General features: G+C 37.2%; 1 protein-coding gene across 1 annotated transcript; it reads right to left on the minus strand.

Annotated features, from left to right (window-relative positions):
* Positions 1–1,801: 1,801 nt before the first annotated feature.
* Positions 1,802–15,922, minus strand: HELRODRAFT_188532 (hypothetical protein; the record flags this gene model as incomplete). Its single annotated transcript, XM_009021117.1, has 30 exons — positions 1,802–2,579; positions 3,224–3,325; positions 3,756–3,938; positions 4,193–4,546; positions 5,021–5,126; positions 5,486–5,616; positions 5,958–6,039; positions 6,215–6,454; positions 6,834–6,986; positions 7,447–7,595; positions 7,952–8,063; positions 8,311–8,411; positions 8,833–8,994; positions 9,831–9,998; positions 10,278–10,357; positions 10,603–10,839; positions 10,935–11,065; positions 11,545–11,638; positions 11,786–11,998; positions 12,122–12,227; positions 12,477–12,559; positions 12,692–12,816; positions 13,180–13,274; positions 13,460–13,536; positions 13,668–13,733; positions 14,161–14,274; positions 14,631–14,797; positions 15,284–15,380; positions 15,491–15,619; positions 15,749–15,922. 30 exons carry the CDS (start codon positions 15,920–15,922, stop codon positions 2,438–2,440), a joined length of 4,173 nt encoding a protein of 1,390 aa, XP_009019365.1. The 3' UTR covers positions 1,802–2,437.
* Between the last annotated feature and the right edge of the window lie 2,585 nt (positions 15,923–18,507).

Raw genomic sequence — 18,507 nt, forward strand, 5'->3', positions numbered from 1 at the left:
TATAATAAACATAAAGCACACTTGGTAAATGTCTATGTCTTACTCTATCATGATTTATTTACTACAGCTCTACTAGTTCCTTCTAGTGTTAAAATACAGACCGTTCAAAATAAAACTGCCAAACTAACTCATTCTCAACATACAGTCCCTCCAGTACATCTATTCGAATAGCATTCAGAATACCTATCACGTCGTCAGCATTTTATTACGGTTCAATATCCTGTCTTCATTCAATTGGTAATTATCTTCTCACTTCTATTCTACAAACTCCGTCTAAAATGTTAAAGCAACTCAGACACACTCTCGTATAACATCTTCCGCTCAATACAATTTTATCAAACACCTTTCATCCAATGATCACATTAACAGGTCATCAATCACCTTCAATTCACTAACTTAGCAAAAGACATCACATTTTCACAGGCGCTTTTTTCCAACCAACCTCTTCTTGCAACACTTTTATACCCTTCACTTAGACCCCACGTCGAACCACACTTGAGTGTGCTGCCAAATGTGTGCTGCCAAATGTTTAGAGCATGCATGGTTTCAAGTTGAAAAATGTTATTTAAGTTATATTATAACAACTGGATAAACTATCAAAAATGTCAAATAAATAAAGAAAGAAAAGCAACAGTAAAAAAAAACTATCTGGGTAGGAATCATACTATTTATAACAATTTTGATAGTTAAGTGAAATGAAAGCAAAATATTCAGAATGGCTTGGCTTAATGAATAAGCAAACACTAGTCAAAACGCAAACGAGTCAAAAAGAAAATAGCACATCCACAAATTTATTTACATTAATTTGAGTTATATTAAAACATCCTAAAATTTATATTTCTAAAATATGAGTGAGACAAAATCGAATCATTCAATGAAATGAAATCTAGAAGAGGGTCATCACGCCAGTTATTAGAAATCATAGCTAACACCACGTAAAATAAATCCAATTAACAGCGCTGGCGCTTGACGATGATGATGATGACGAAGATGAGATGAGAGATGATGAGGAGGAGGAGGATGGAAGATAATGACGGCATTTCATGATTGGTGATAATGACAGCCGATGATGAGGAATGATGAAAATAAGATGACAGGAGATAATGATGACAATTGAGAGATCATGATGACAATCGACGACGATAATAAGAGTTGATGACGAAGATAAAAGTCTACGGTCAAAGAAGTTTCAAGAAACTTCCTCTCCAAATAAAACTTCATCCTCATTGTCGTGAACATTAAATCATCGTTTCCACCCATCAGCATTAGTGATGATCGTAAATCAAGATTCCAATAAAACCTCAACACTACTAACAGTAATAACAATGGTAAAGAAAATTTCAGTAGATAATTTTCCCGAGGGAAAAGTCAATAATGTATTTACATATACATAAACGGGCAAAAGTGAACATACGTATCCAGGCAGGCATACTTGTATGTACATCGGACGTACACAGATGCATTTGCTGGGATATGTTAATCACACGTGATGCGTATATAATAATAATTTTAATGCGTATATAATAATAATAATAATAATCAAGCGCTTTCTTCATTATATTAATTCTGAAATCTACACAATTTTCAAAAAACAATCATTTAAGTTGAGAGGTTTCTGAGCTATGAAGTTGTTTGTATGCGAAGTAGCACAAAATCAACTTGTTAGTGAAGAGTTAGTTCGTTAATCCACATGTTCATCGCATTTACATTGTAATATTAATATTTGTACACATTCCATTTATCCATTACGACGATCTGTGAACATAATGCGACGAACACAGATAACTATTGCTGTGAAGACTGAAAACGTCATAGAAGACAGGCATGTTGTAAATCATTTTCAACAAATAAATTGATAGCGTAAATATGTTCATGAATAATCTATATTTATCAACTGATTAATTAATTGATCTGTCTGTAACTGTCGTCCAGTCAGTTACTAAAACATGTTGCTTCGAATTATCCAGTTATAAATATTATTTAATGAAAGTGAAAATACTTTTTTTTTTACAGAAAACATCGTTACACCGTGGCTTCGTTGATAGCCAGATTGCTGTAAAATGCTACAAACCATCTACTCAAAGGATTGTCTCTACTGAAAAATAAAACGAAATCACCCTATCAATCTTCCACTCACTCACTCAATCAATCAATCAACTATTGTCTTATTATCATAAATACATGCACGTCGTGCTTGACTGACCAACCAAATAACCACCATCCATTCACCGTTAAGCATCTAAATAATAATAATAATAATAATAATAATAATAATAATAATAATAATAATAATAATAATGTTTGTTAACCAAAATAATAACAACGATAATAATTTTAATAATAAAAATAATCTAATGTATTGTAAATAGCTAAGTAAAGTTTTGATGTATGAAAGATGGCAACAACAGCAGCAGCAACAACGGCAGCAGCTGCAGAACTAGAGTGTATGCCACTCATTGAAGCCGTGGTGAGGATAGGCCTCGACCTTGTGACTGATCTCTGAAGCGATCTGGTGGTTGATCCACAACTTCTCTATGTACCTGTATCTCTCCGCACAGAGAGCTAATGGATTGCCTCGTCTGGTATGAAGAAAAAAATTGGTGCATACTTTTATTAGATTTATAAATAACTTTTCATAGAACACACCGCAAAAACGCTATCTATATAAACATAAGCCGATATTAACATTGGAAACAACTTCCAAACTCCGGTATAGAAGCTATAATAGAAGTAAGTAAACGCCATATGTTGAGAAACACCATCTGCAAGCGTCACCCTGTACATGTACGGAACGATCTTTATGGTGCTGCTAGTGGTATAATTAACTATGAAATGTATCTTTCTACATTATAGTTCCTGGATCTAAAAATTCTTTTCACTTTAAAAATGAACTTGGTTCAATTTTACTGTCTTTTTTAATGGTACGCATTCTAATGTCTCTAGGAGTTTAATTTTCGTGAAGATGACGTATGCTCAGGGTTGGTTGAGAAGGCACGAAAAATAAAAAATGGAAATAAAAATAACAAGTGCACCAGAAATGGGAAATTGACAAAAAATTAACATAAACAAAAGAATATAAATATAAACAAAAAAATATAAATATAAACAAAAGAATATAAATATAAACAAAAACAAGAACAAACACAACGACTCCATAAAGCAGTAAAAACACTAGACAAGAGAACAATGAAGGATTGTAAAAATTTGAAATGTTGGTTGAGACCTGAGGAATTCATCCGTTTCACCATAGGCATCAAGGTACGGGGGAGACACGAAGCAGCCCTTGTTCGAGCCGTTCATCAACATCACCTGACAGTCTCTGATCCTTCAAGTACAATTTCAAGTACGATCACCATTATCAAGCATGTACAATTTTAAGTAAAACCACAATTATCATATCATACATTAAAAGTATGCTAACAAGACGAAGAAAATTTATTAAGAAATTCAAACATATAACAAATATATTATTCGCATAAACAAGAATATTTTGCAAAGCTTATAAATTGGCACAAATAATAATTATTTTAAAAACACAAAAAAATAAAATAATTAAAGAAAAAGGTCTGTAGAAAGTAAATATTGAAACTTGGCGTATTAAACAACACTTCAAAAATGTGCATATTTTTCGCGAGTTGAAGCAAGCGAGTGAGAAAGAAAACACCTTTTAGAAGACGCAATAGCAAGGAATGAGCCTGTTTGAAACAGCATAGGGGAGAAGGGTAGAGGAAAGAGTAATGAGGAATGAGACGAACCTGAGGAAGATGCCAGTGCCCGCACCACACCTGTAGGCATGTGCCACTGCAGCTCCCACCGGATCCTCCCTCGATGAGTCCAACTTCACCTGGCAGCAGTAACTCTGCGAGCAGACGACCAGACCGCAGACCAGACACATGGAGGGGTTGCGACTGTCCTCATTCGAGTTCGATTTAGGACAGCTGTAAGTCGCAGTTAGTAATTATCACCGGTCATCATCATCTTCCATTGGCAGACGACGAATTAAGTCTCATTATTTCACTATGATTTTGTGATAAGTTATATGACTCATTCAAATGTTAGTCATGAATCACATCAAACACAATTCTCAATAAACAACACTTCACTAACATTACCCCCTTCGAAAATTAAAACATAATTTGATATTTCAAAGAATTAACAATTTCTTATTACAAAGGCAGCGTAACTGACGCACCTGAAGACCGAGAACTGATTGATAAGATCGCTGTAGTTGGTTGGCAATTCAATCAATCGATTGACTTTCCGCGGGTAGACAATCTTCGTGAATGGACGATGAGATGTTGAAGGAATCGAGAGCTGTGTAACTGTGTAAGATGTTGACGCTGACGACGACGATGAAAACGATGAAGATGAGTATGACGGCGTCGATGACGACGGTAGCGAGGGGTTATGTACAGAGGTTTGTGTGCGAGATGAGGACGCGGCTGGAGCCACCGCTGCTGATGCTGTCGGCGCCGCCGCGATCGAAGTTTGATTTTCTGTCGCTGAGCTGTGGGAATCTAACATTCGTGACAACTCATTGCACCATCTGGCGTGTTTTTTGACGAATAAATGATGAAAATTATCAAAGATTTGTAAAAAATTGTAACCCACTACAAACATCACCAAACATGGCCTTTCAGTTAAATTCTTTTTGCTCTTATTACTGCGTTAATTAGCGTCATTCCGATCAAAATATTAACTAAGCCATTATCGTAGCATATCGGTAGCCTAAGTGATCTTCGTAACCCTATGCCATACAATACAATACAACACAACACAATACAACACAATACAATACAATACAACACAATACAATACAATACAATACAACACAATACAATACAATACAACACAATACAATAAAATACAATACAATACAAGCCAGTCACCGACAAATGAATCTATAAAACCCTTACCACCATATTCATCAAACAGATCTCGCGAGAATAAACAATAAATTCATGAATAATTAAATAAAAAAATTAAATAGTTAACAACAGAAGAAATAAATTTCACTCACTCCATTAGCACGTCTTGCAAGTGTTTCGATTGGTTGAACAAGGTTGCCAAGTTCGGACCTAGATCCAAGTACTCACATATCACTTTAAACTCCTCATCATTCTTCTCTGTATATTATATCATTGCCATCACCACCACCACCACCATAATCGTCGTCATCATCATCGTCACCATCATCGTCACCATCATCTTCACCATCATCGTCATTACCATAGTTATCGTCGTCATCATCATAAATATTAATTATTTTCATAGCCTGATCAGACAAAGAACAATGGCAGGCACTAAACTGTACATATCAACAACATCATAAACTCTAAATCCGAGCATCCCGACAAGAAATTGAAAAACTTTCGAAAAAAATTCAATTACAAAGTCATTAGGCTTCAAATGGTCCTAGCGTTCGAAAATAAAAAAATAACGATTAAACATGAGATTAATTGAATTTTAAGGAGGAACGACGAACCGAAAAGTTTGAGTGGAGCTGGAACGCCTGTGAGGTGGTGGAAGAAGAGAGTGGCGCACCTGAGGAAAGGTAGGCAAGAGAGCTGGATGTGCTGCAGGAGTTCGGCGGGGGTCAGTGAGCACAGGGGCAGTCTGCAGCAGTCATTTACATCAAATTCATTTATTCTTTATTGAAGATATCGCCATCAGTTCATATTTGCAAACATCGATAATTAATTTCTATTATATTACTTTGGAACAAAATATTTTGCAAAAATATTCAAGTTCGTGTTGTAAAACGCTATTTTTAGTAAGTAATTTGGCGTCAAATGAACAAAATTAGACTATCAACTTACATGTAAATAAGAAATTAATGCAATAACAACGAACAAATAATAAAAATGTTCTGAAATCATTGATTGGATGTGGCGAGGCACTCAACATTTCATCTTACAAAACTGTCTGAATAAGAAGGGAACCTCAGAAGAACCTACCCGACCATGCTCCTGAGATGCTGGCAGATCTTCATTAACTCGTCATTCTCCGACTCACTGTCAACCTCCATTTGTTTCCTTGCTGGTTAGCGATCATTTACACGCATCGATATTAATGTCACCCCAATCGCATTATAACATTCATAATATAACCGGTACACAATATATCATAACCGACCATCACTATAAATCAGCACAACGACCAGCCACCACCATCAGCACTCAAATATCACTCGCGGACCCGGCGGCTGACCAACCTGTCTCATCCTGTTGAGTTCTGGCGGGCAGATCGGCGATCATGATCTGCAGAATGTGACAGGCAAGCACCAACTTCAGAGCGTTTGATTCGTTGACGCCATTCGAAAGTACGAACGTGCTGCCCCCCGAGTCCTCCTTGTACAGCGATGGCAGGCTGTAGCAGAGGGTCACCAGGCAGTGGAAGAGCTCCATGTCGGTTATCGAAGGGGTGTTTAGATCTAGATATCTGCAGGACATCACTGCATCGGAAGGAACAAATTATTCTGATGAGGCAGCGCTTAGTCCTTGCACAAAATAGTGCCAATGACGAACGGTTGTGTTGCTATCTTTACATTAATAAACAGCCAACTTCCGCAAAAAGTAAGAGAGTTGCATGTAACAAAAAAAAACATGAAACACGATTGCGCTGAATATTGCTTAACAGGAGAGAGAATGAATAACAATAATTAAGCTGAGCAATAACAAAATAGTAAAATCGTAATAAAAGTAGTAATATGAAATAATAATTAAGCATTATCAAACATTTAAAATGTCTGGTTATCCAATCCACTCGTTAACAAAGAACTTTTTCAGTAAATGTTTATATTAGGTAGTTCATTTTTAATGTTCAAACCCGACCTGAAAGAATTCTTATACAGTGTCTTTTTATGGTACTGACAGCAAAGAGATTGGTTGTAATGGCAGCCAATCGCACGAGAGTACACAGACACTCTGCCTGTTTCGACGCCAATGAACCAAACAGAGGTTTCTCTTCATCTCGCAAGCTGTTTTCTGAAACAAATCCACGTCAGGTCATCAGAGGTCAATCAATCAATCAATCTTCGTTTAGCGTCCAGAGACCCAGTTTCCCGAGGTAGGACGTATCAGAGGTATGTATGTATATTTATATTTGAACATTCTACAACCTCTGACTAAAGTGAGACTTATGCATGCCATCAGATATCAACTATTAGATCACCTTTCTATGGAGTAACTTAAATATTCAACCAGTAACATTTACATAAATCTACCAAAAAACAAGTTTAGCCTGCAACTAATTTAGCTCTCGATGCAACATGAAGCACTGCTATCCAAGCAATATGTATTTAACATTCAAATGAGCGACAAACCAGTCAGCTGGCTAGTAACCCCACCAGCCAACTAATAAACCAACTAATCAACCAACCAACTAATCAACCAACCGGTCAACCGGTCAACAAACAAGCGAGCCGCCAAGCTAACTGCCACCAACCAATGCAGAGAATGGAGTAAGCACAAGTGTTCCACACAGATAGGGGCATTCTGTAGTCACTGTTGTATGAATAAATATCCAAGCTCATCTCAAACATGTCATCGTTGAATTTCTTGATCATCTCCACTATGCTGTCGGACAGTGCTGAGCTGAAGGTGATTAAATGATGATGATAATGATGATGGTGATGATAATTATGATGATGATGGTGAAGGCGATTAAATGATTGGATAGCAACAAATATACTGTTGTAGAGTAGATAACGGTGATGCTGAAAACTAATAAAGAGGGGAGAGCAACGAAAAAGAAAAAACTGAAAAAGTGAAAGTAGTGAAGTTGTTTTAAGGTTGTTTCAAGGACAAAATATCAACGACAACAACGACATTGAAAGATTGCACCATTGCCTTCATCACCATCAGCGCTAAGATAGCCACCACCATAAAACGCAGTCTTTATATATAGAGTATTGAGAATAGCAAGTTAGACAGTGAACAACATTACCGACCTGTTATCATCAACGATGAAGTCGAAGAGGTACTGGAACCTGGTGGCCACTCCTTCCGCCATCATCTTGGTCACTGTTGATAGTGGACACGGAACATAGAAGAAGGAGTCATCTGTTGTTATGGTGTGTGTAACAACGCGATTTTTCGTCAATTTTCGTCGATATTTTTTCAAAATTTTTCAAACTCATAGCTTTTATTAACACAGGAGCAATTTTCAAGAGATGAATACGTAAAAACAACAATCATCACAAATATTAATCATCTATTTTATGTTTGTAACAGAAGAGATATCCTAAACAAAGATGACAACAAAGGAATGATGGTGACGACAACGACGACGACGATGCCACGAAGGAACCTTTTGACGCCTTGTCCTGTTCCTGCTTGATGCTGTGGTCCACGGTCTTCAGAATGCCATCCAGCCACTCATCCAACGTCACGTCAACCTTGTTCTCGTCACTGGTGTCATCATCATCATCATCGTCATCATCATCATCATCATTATCGTCATCTTCATCCTTATCATCATCATCACAAATATTTTCCTCATAACTAAAAAATGATCCAAAGCAGTCAATCGAATTAATCAAACAGGATTTTAAATGACTTATAATGATTAAAAATTTAAAGATAACTAATTTTACTAATAACAAACAAAATAGTCAATTAAAATTTACTAAAAAGTCAAAAAAAATACCAAAATACGTTTATAAACATGAAAAGAATAACTTCCTATAACATAAATATATCATTCTATATCATATATCATTCAAAATTTTCGCTTTTTGGGTATTGTTTAAACTCAGAAATCAGCCAGCAGAATTTAACAAACGTAAATGAATAAAAGCATGAATAAAGTTGGAGGAGGCATGCAAGAGACCTTTCCCTGCTGAGCATACAGAGTGAGGGTATGATGGGCAGGACGGCGTTGGACAAGTTCTCGCACATCGGACATACGAACTCCTTCTTCGTGATGTCGTACGCGTTGTGCGACCGTATGCGATTACGACGCGCGTCTCTTTGTGCCAGGCCTTCAAAAAAACTGATAAGGAGATTTTTATTCAGTTAAAAAAAGAGGAAAATCATCGACATTATTGATAATAATGCCCATAATAGATCTAAAAAAATAAGAGCCTGTAAGCGTGAATGACCAACCGACCAACCGACCAACCAACCAACCGACCGACCAACCAACCATCCATCCAACCAACTAACCAACCGACCATTCAACCAATCGACCATCCAACCGACCATCCAACAAGCCAACCAATCAACCAACCAACTAACCAACCAACCAACCAACCAAACAACCAACCTCTTCCAGCAGTCAGCATGCATAACATGTCCACAAGTGCTCGTGTTGACTCCGAGATGTAGGTCCGCACTTGTGAAGAGGGGATTGGTGTTTGGAGCCACCTTGTAAGGCAGTGGCCTGCTGCGATCAGTCGACAATACGGTCGACCTGATGGTGTAGATCAAGCTTATGAATCAACTGTTGCATCAATCAATCAATCAATCAATCAATCAATCAATCAATCAATCAATCAATCAATCAATCAATCAATCAATCAATCAATCAATCAATCAATCAATCAATCAATCAATCAATCAATCAATCAATCAATCAATCAATCGATCAATCGATCAATCGATCAATCGATCAATCGATCAACCAACCAATCAATCAACCAACCAATCAATCAATCAACCAACCAATCAATGTATTCGATGTTCTGATTTAATGATGAGTTGAATAAAAAATTTAATAATAGCAATCGATTTGCAGCCGTGAACCAACATTTCACGACATGCTACAGAAAATTGATCTTTAAATTTTAAAAAGAGTTAATGTATTGAAAGTAAAAAAGAAGAAGGAACTTTTGTATGTAGCAGCAGTAGACCAGGGCCTTCTCGGAGGGCAGGACATCTTGATCTTCTTGACACAAGATGCACGTGTGCTTGCTGACGGTCGTGACGGTTGGCACTCGGTTGATGCCGAGAGCTACCGGGTGGTTCGTCAGCGTGTCGTCTGGCTGGCTGGGCAGGCTAATGGTGATCAGTTGAACAAGCATGTATGTCATTAATGGGGGACAAACAAATTCGTCTGTTCGTTACAATTTACATGAAAATATAAAATTAGGCTAACACGACAACGAACCTTCAAATGAAACTTACTAATATTAACAATAAGAGGAATTAGTTAATTAATAATTATATCAATTGCATTATATTATTAAATATATTTTTTTATGAAGTTAAGATTAAACAATCGATTGGCGTCCATGTTTAAAACCATAGAGACAGTGGCTACTGAATGAGACAGACCTCTCTTGTGCAACCATGTCAACATCAGCATTGCTAGCAACCATCTCAGAAGATGTACTTTCAAACAAATCCTGATTCTCCTGGTAGCAGGATGAAAGAATGACTATAAATAAAAGCTGGGAAAGCATAAATAACTTTGTAGATAAGAAATGAAGCAGTGCTTCAACAAGACAGATCTTGCCCCAAGCCATCTTACAATTGCAAACATATTAGCAAGTATTGGATGTAATTTTGAAGGAATATTTATTTTTCCACCATGCAAGATGAACGTAAAACGTGCAAAAGCGATATTTTAAACTTCTTCATGATGAGAACTGAAAGAAACCTTGATGAAGTTACGCTGCATCTTCGCCATGTGAGCCAACATTTTCTCTCTCCTCTTCTGAGCCTTCTCAGATTTCTTGGAAGCTTCGTTTGCACTTTTGATCTTCAACTGCTTCTCATCGGAAGATAATCTGGATGCCGCATCGATCCTCTGCAGGGAATTCGTCGAGTCGTCGGCAGGGTTGTCTGTTTCCATATCAGCGGAAGAATCCTTCACAGTGGACATTTCTACCAATTTCTGCGGGAGTTAATTTTTTGTCACATGCTAACGCAATTTCCAACTTAAATGTCTATTTATTGAAAATCAGTAAAAAATATCGTTCAGCAACGAACAATTCGAATTCGGTTGGCTTGGTCTCTCATGACATGATGAGATGTCCAGGCGAGTAGGAACTTCTCGAGAATGACCAGCAGACTTGGAAGAGGGGTCGTAGTTGAAGTGGACGCCTGTGCTCCCGCATCCACTAAAGAGTAAGTAACGTGTTAATGAAAATCCCCAAAGTTAATTTTGAAAAACAAAAACATGAAAAACATAAACATGAAAAACAAAAAAAAACAAAGTGGAGAGTAATAATTTAAGACATTATTTAGCCCATACCAACGAATAGCAAATGCAACATTTCGGTAACGTACCGGTCTACCAGGTTATTTAAAAAATGAAACAAAGATGATAACGAAATGAAAATAATATTGGTGGCAAACAAATGTGATAAATAATGGAAACGACCAAAAAGAAAGCTTTCAACATAAATCCACCGCGAAAAATTTGACGATATGAAGAACATAAACATATATATATATATATATATATAACATATATATATATATATATATATATATATGGATGAAAAAAAATAACGTGACAGGCTATCAAAAAAAAAAAGTTGCAATAAAAATTACGATTCGATATTAATAATCTATTAGAAGATAGAAGATGACTAACAATTGAGTGCTTTCGTCACAAACTTGAAGGACGTGTCGCCACGCTTGCGTCTTCTTGTCTCTTCTAACAGAGCCAGTTCAATTAAGTAGAGTGCCTGGCGGAAGTAAATGAATGAAAGATTATTATGATCAAATACCAAATGATGATTACAAGCTTTTCCATGTTAAGATTAACATTCCGTTACGCATCATTAACATCATCACTAGAAACACCATTACTATCGTCATCACCATGCACCAACCCTTTCCTGTTGTGACTCCGACCAGGACTTTGAATACTTGGATGTGGACCTCAGAAGAACCAGCTTGACCACGTAAACAAACACATCGCACTGCAAGAGGTTGGTGATGTCTCGGAAGATCCCAGTAAATTCGGGAAGACAATCCGGGGGAGGATTGACCGAATCCGTTTCAATGCTCTTCAACTTTCTGAACTTCTTGACATTTTCATCGGCCTAGGTGAGGTAGAAAAACTACTACATGCATTCGGTGAGCAATTTGACATTATCTGTATATACAACTGTAATCTATAATCAGATAGAATGAATAAACACAATATTAGAGGTGTACAAACTGACCCTGGCTTTGTTAGTTTTGTAGTAATGATAATAGTATGGGTTGTAGCGGTCGTAATATTCATCTTTCAGTTCGTACAGGCCCTTCCCACTCAGTCCCGTTGGCTTCCTGTTTGAGGATATGCAAAACATCGTGAAGGAAGTCATTTGTAAAATTTAAAAAGTTTTGTAATGCAAGTCTCGTAAATACATATTTTTGGGCTGAAGTATTACAAGTCCAATGAAGAAATTTAAATAGTCCAGGTTAAATTTTGAGGTTCACCAAATTAATTATTAAATAATACAAATAATTAAATACAAATAGTTAAATAAAAACATAAAATATATAAAATTTGAAAAATCGAAAAAGTTTATAAACTTGAATGTTGCAACTTCTTTAACCAGATCCTCAAAACCATCTTCCTTTTCAAACTTCATTAAAAAATCATTGAAAAATATAACCTTAACGAGGCCAGTGAACGCGAAATGATAGAAAAATAGGAATGAATTATTGTAAGAAACCATAAAACTCATACGACATTGGCAATTCATTCACAGATAAGAAGATGAAGAAGAAGAAGAAACACCACTTACTCCATCGTTGATTGTTGACAGGAGTTCACTGTGAGCCATGGACTGCATGCACAATGCATGTATAATTTCATACATTCGCACATCACTCTGACTGACATCAGACAGCAGAACATTGTACCTCTCACCTGTGTGGAATCAAGTTTCAATTTTAAAAAAGTTTAACTCTTTAAACTTAACTTAATTAGAAGAACCATTTTGAAGATATAAATTAAAACTGATACGTAGAAATAACGAGCCAAAAAATTAATTAATTAATTTCTGCAAAAATTACAGATGTTAAAAATGTTATCGACTTCAAATAAGTCCACAACAATTAACACTGAATGATAATTACTATCCATAACAATTGACATCTCTTAGTAATTGTGTTTGTTTGTAATAAATAATTCTGACTGCAATAATAAGCAGTCAATAGAATTAACACCTAGAAAAAAAATTTGTGCAATCTTTATAGTTAGGTACTATAAAGTTGAAAGAGAGCAACTAACAGATGATAATAATGAGCCAATTGAGAAATGATTCAGCCATGCTGATGATCTGCCTCATAGTTTCATCCTGTGTCGTCTCAGTATCATATTCTCTCCTGCGATCGTCCATGTATCATAAAATATTATTAATTTTTTATTCTATATAATCAATTTCGTTATTGTAAAATGCGACGTTTGTAACATCACCATCTTCTGCACCATCACCACCTTCATCCTCTACCATCCTCACCTTCGTCATCCTCACCATCACCACCCCCATCAAATGTACATCCCAACACACCTTATCCAATTAGTAAGTCCGAAAGCATAAATCAACTTAAGCATCATGTCATCGCTGGAAAATAAGGACGCTGCAATCTGGTCATTTCAAATTTAAAGAGTACTAGTAGTAGTGGTAGTAGCAGTGGTAGTAGAAGTAGTAGTGGTAGTAGCAGCGAAAGTAGTAGTGGTAGTGGTTGTCATCACACATTGAACATGCGGCTACTCACTTGCATGAACAGAACATCCTTGTCGTACATAAAAGCCCGACACTTCACATTGTAGTAATAGTGCGTCTGTCAAAATTGAATTAAGTTAGCAGTATAAAAAAACGGTAAGAGAAGGGAAGATGGGATGGAACGTTTTTGAAACAAAAAAATTAGATTTCTATGGATGTTGAAAAAGTGGAAATAAAGTTGAACATACAGTTGGACGACAGCACAAAATTAACCACGTGTATTTATATTAAAGTTATCCGAATTAATTGACTGCTCACTCAAAAAATCGAAGGCAACTGCACACATTGAAGGAATTTTAAATCGCTATAAAGAGTTTTGCCTCTAGTCAATAAAATGAAGGAAACATTGAGTGAGCATTGAGTGAACATTGGAGATGAACGTTGAGTGAAAGTTGAGTGAACATTAAGTGAACATTTGAGTGAACATCCAGTGAACATTGAGCAAATATCAAGTGAACATTGAGATGAATGCAGCAGCAGCAAACCATATTCTGTAGGGCGATACCATTCCTCTTCCACATGCCTGCATTGATCTGACTGACGAAGACAATTGTTCTCAAGCAGGGTTCAAACGATGCCTCAAATGTCAAGCCCTCATTCTGGGAATTTTTACAGACTTCACTTCAAGATTGGGTAAGAATTATGATGAAAAAAAGTTTGGAAAATGTGTGAGTGATTTATTTCATTTTTTCATTTGATTTTAAATTCATAATTATTTGATACAATATCTATTTAATAAATTCATTATCATTTATTGACAATGAATCTGAATGAATGTGTACTTTTTAGCAACAAAAAATATGCATGTGAGAGGCATGTAGGCAGTTTTTAGGTAGGGTGTCAATGAGAGGCTAAAACTTTTGCACCACAAAATATATTATATAATAGAAATAAAGAAATATTATTGCGACAAGGGCAGAGGGGAATTATGAGAAGAGAAGATGTCGCAACTAACCTCGAAAGATTCAGCCTCAGACTTGAGCAGGAGGCTGTCCAGTTGAACATCAGGGTCCTTGGCGAGGTAGAGGAGGAGGGCAACATACATGCGGGTCATTGCTTGGTGCACCGATGCCTTGTGCACTGTGAAGTCCCAGCGAGGACAGTACGTCGTGTGTCCTGCCACTGACGAATGAATGAATGAATGCAAGGATGCATTGGTGCATGATGATGAATGGATAATGAATGAAAGGATGAATTTGTGCGTGACAAATGGAGGAAAAATAATAAACGAAAAGATTGAATAAATGCATGATGCATGGACAGACGGATGGATTTTCGACGAAATAGATGGATGAAAGACAACGAATGAAAGGATGGCTCGTTGATTTCTACACGATGAATGGAAGGATGAATTGATGCTCGATAAGTGGACGGAAGGATTAAATGACTGATGTACAGTGAATGAATTGAGGAACCACTAGAAGGGCGAGAGATAGATGCATCATAATGAATTAAAAGGGTTAGGTTGCAAGGAATTAACCAAAATAAAAGTTATCCAATTTGGATTGGTAGTATTGATGGATGAATTAATTGAATAAAAGCAAGCAACAGTTTTGCATTGTTTTTTACCTAATATCAAAATGTAAAACTGATAAAACAAAATGACACCTGTGATATTCTCATAAGTGATAGGATGTGCTTCCCGCACTCTGTACTTCGCCAGGTTATCAGCCAGTATCACTATCGACATTTCTAAGACGTCTTTCTGGAAATTTAAACAAACATCTCAGTTTATCCAGGAAAATTTGCAGTTAATTAGCAGAGGGAAACATAAACAAAAAAAAAGACAAATATGAAAAAAATTTGAAAACTAACATCGGACTTGCACCAGTCGACGAATAACGAGTAGACATCCATGAGCTTCAGTTGCAGCGTGAATGCATCCTCCCACTCCATCTCGTACTCCACATGACCCTCAGTCTGCCGGCAACAACTCTGCATGTTCTGAACATTCACGTAAAATCTTCAAAAGGCTTTTGTGACACCAATCAACTTGCACACGTATACATACAAGCGATCGTTAGTCCAAGAGAGCAAGAAATTAATTTGAAAGAAGGGAGGTGCGTGACGAACCTGCATGACGGCCAGGATGGGCATGAATGATCTGAAACCCGCGATGAAACTCGCCCTCAGCTGATCAGTCCATTCGTGAGGTTCTGGACAGGACAGGAGAGCATAGCTGCAAGGAGCACGAGATGTCGCGTCATGAGTCACGCCCCATGGTGGGTGCAATGCAATTACAATCATCACGTTTGCAATCAAAATTATTACAACGATTGCGAAGTAGAAAGCAATGTTAATTCAGCTTAAAGTTCTAATCACTAAAATTCTGAAAATTAAAACAAATTTTACTGAATTCACATTACACTACATTCCTTCATGATTTGAGCACAAAATCGATATTTATGCTAACGAACACATCGGGAACAACAACAACAATAACAACAATAATAATAATAACAACAACAACAATAATAACAATAATAATAACGATAATAATAATAATGATAATAATACAGCAACAACACACATTTAGACGACATTTTCCCCGAGATCGGGGGTTGCCGTTTGGCTACCCATGATGAAACCGAAATACCCCTCGACGCCATCCACATCTGTCACTCGCCTCAGTATCACGCAACCCCGCTTTCACCCTGTTCTTCTCAACCTGCTCTCTCCATCCCAATCGCGGACGACCCCTTCCTACCACTTCTTCAACCTCGAACTCCAACGCTCGCCTAATCCCGACCCTTTCATCCCTTCTCAACACATGTCCATACCACCGCAATCTCGATCTCCTTATCAATGTCACAATGTCCTCATTCAGTCCCATCATTGACATCAGCTCTGTACTACTCCTCCTATCCTTCACTTTAACCCCACACATCATCCTCACCATAGCTCTTTCAGCCCTCTGCAGTACACTTTCCTCCTCTCTCCTCAACACCCAAGTTTCACCACCATATACCATCGCTGCTCTCACACATGCTTTATATACCCTCCTTTCCATCTTCACTGACCATTTCTTTCCACACAATACCCCACCCAGTTCCCTAAATTTCATCCATCCCACACGAACTCTAGCCGTAACTACGCTCAAACATCCTCCATCCGCGTTCAGCTTATCCCCTAAGTAAACAAAGCTTTCCACTCTTTTAATACCACCACTCAACCCCGTCCTTGCGTCCGTCCTATTAATCACACCATGAACACATTTCTTACATTTGAACGTGCCTTCCACCTTTTTCAGTGCCCCCTCACACCACTACATCTCTTATGCACCCATTTCTGACATCCTATACACAATACCGAGTTAGCCTTCACTCTCCTTTCACATACCCCACAGGGGTCTATTGTACTTATCACTCGCTCCCCACCTTCCCCACTCACCATTACCTTCGTCTTACCAATATTAACTTTTAACCCTTTCTTTTCAATAACACTTTTCCATCTGGCAAATTTTAACTGCAATTCTTCCATGCTATTAGCCATCAAGACTAAATCATCTGCATACAAAATCTCAAATAACAACCCCTCCATCATGTTTCCACACACAACATCCATCACAATTGCAAACAGAAACGGTGATAACACTGATCCTTGATGCACTCCTACCTTAACACTAAAAGCGTCCGACATCCCCCTTCCAACCCTCACTTTTGTCTTTGCCCCTTCATACAGCTGCATCACAGCTTTAACAAGTCTCTCATTCACTCCTTTCTTCCTCAACGCCCATCCAATGACCTTCCTCGGTACTCGATCAAAAGCTTTTTCTAGATCCACAAAACACATGTACAATCTTCGTTTCTTCTTTCTATAATTCTCCTGCAACATTCTCACCATGAACAACGCATCCACCGTTCCCCTACCAGGCATAAACCCACACTGCATTTCATTAACTGTCACCATATTTCTCAAACTCCTCTCAAGCACCCTCTCAACTACCTTCATTCCGTGCTCTAGAAATTTCACACCCCTATATGACCCACAATCTCTCACAATAATGATAATAATAACAATAATAATAACAACAACATAAATTCTAGATAGCATTAGAAGCAGACGCATATACACATATGAATGAATGGTTGTCAGTAGTAACCGAAGATCATAGATCATGCACTGGCTGCGCTTGAACCTCGTATAGTAGGGGTCGCTCTGATCGATCGAATTTATACCTGCAACGTGGTGTAACCCATCCACATGAAAAGCTTATGTCAGACAAGCACATCATAATGTTATATAACATAACTATGATATATAATAATAATAACGATTTAATAATAATAACAATATAATTATTTTTCCATCATATGTCAAATAATTTTAGAAACGACATATTGGTTGCATTTATTATTATTATTTATTATTATAGCATTTTTATTTATTAGATTGCAAACGAAGGCTTAAAAACTTTGTACAAAGCTGATGATTTGAATACCATTGTATCATGTTGCAGATTTGTAAAGCGCCGCATATCTCCAGCGTCAATATTTTAAGCGGCCACAATCAAATTAACAAAATACTGTTGTAAAATGAAAACCAAAGCATCGGCAACAAAAATTGTAGCGAAATGAATGACTCCTACTTCTCAACATTTGAACCTGTCTGACGAAGCACGTGCAGATGATCTGTATGAGGTCGTGCTCCTCAATGAGCATGCGAGCCTGCGTCAGATGGCAGATGTTCGGTTCGTTGGTTAGTCGGAGGTGATCAACTCGTTATACAAATTCATCATTCAAATGATTCCTCAAGTTATTAATTGAAAAATTAGAACAACAAAAATGACAACAATAAAGAAATCTACAGCAACAACCAACATCATCAAGAAA

The sequence above is a fragment of the Helobdella robusta genome, assembly GCF_000326865.2.
Source record: "Helobdella robusta unplaced genomic scaffold HELROscaffold_3, whole genome shotgun sequence".
NCBI classification, from domain to species: Eukaryota; Metazoa; Annelida; class Clitellata; order Rhynchobdellida; family Glossiphoniidae; genus Helobdella; species Helobdella robusta.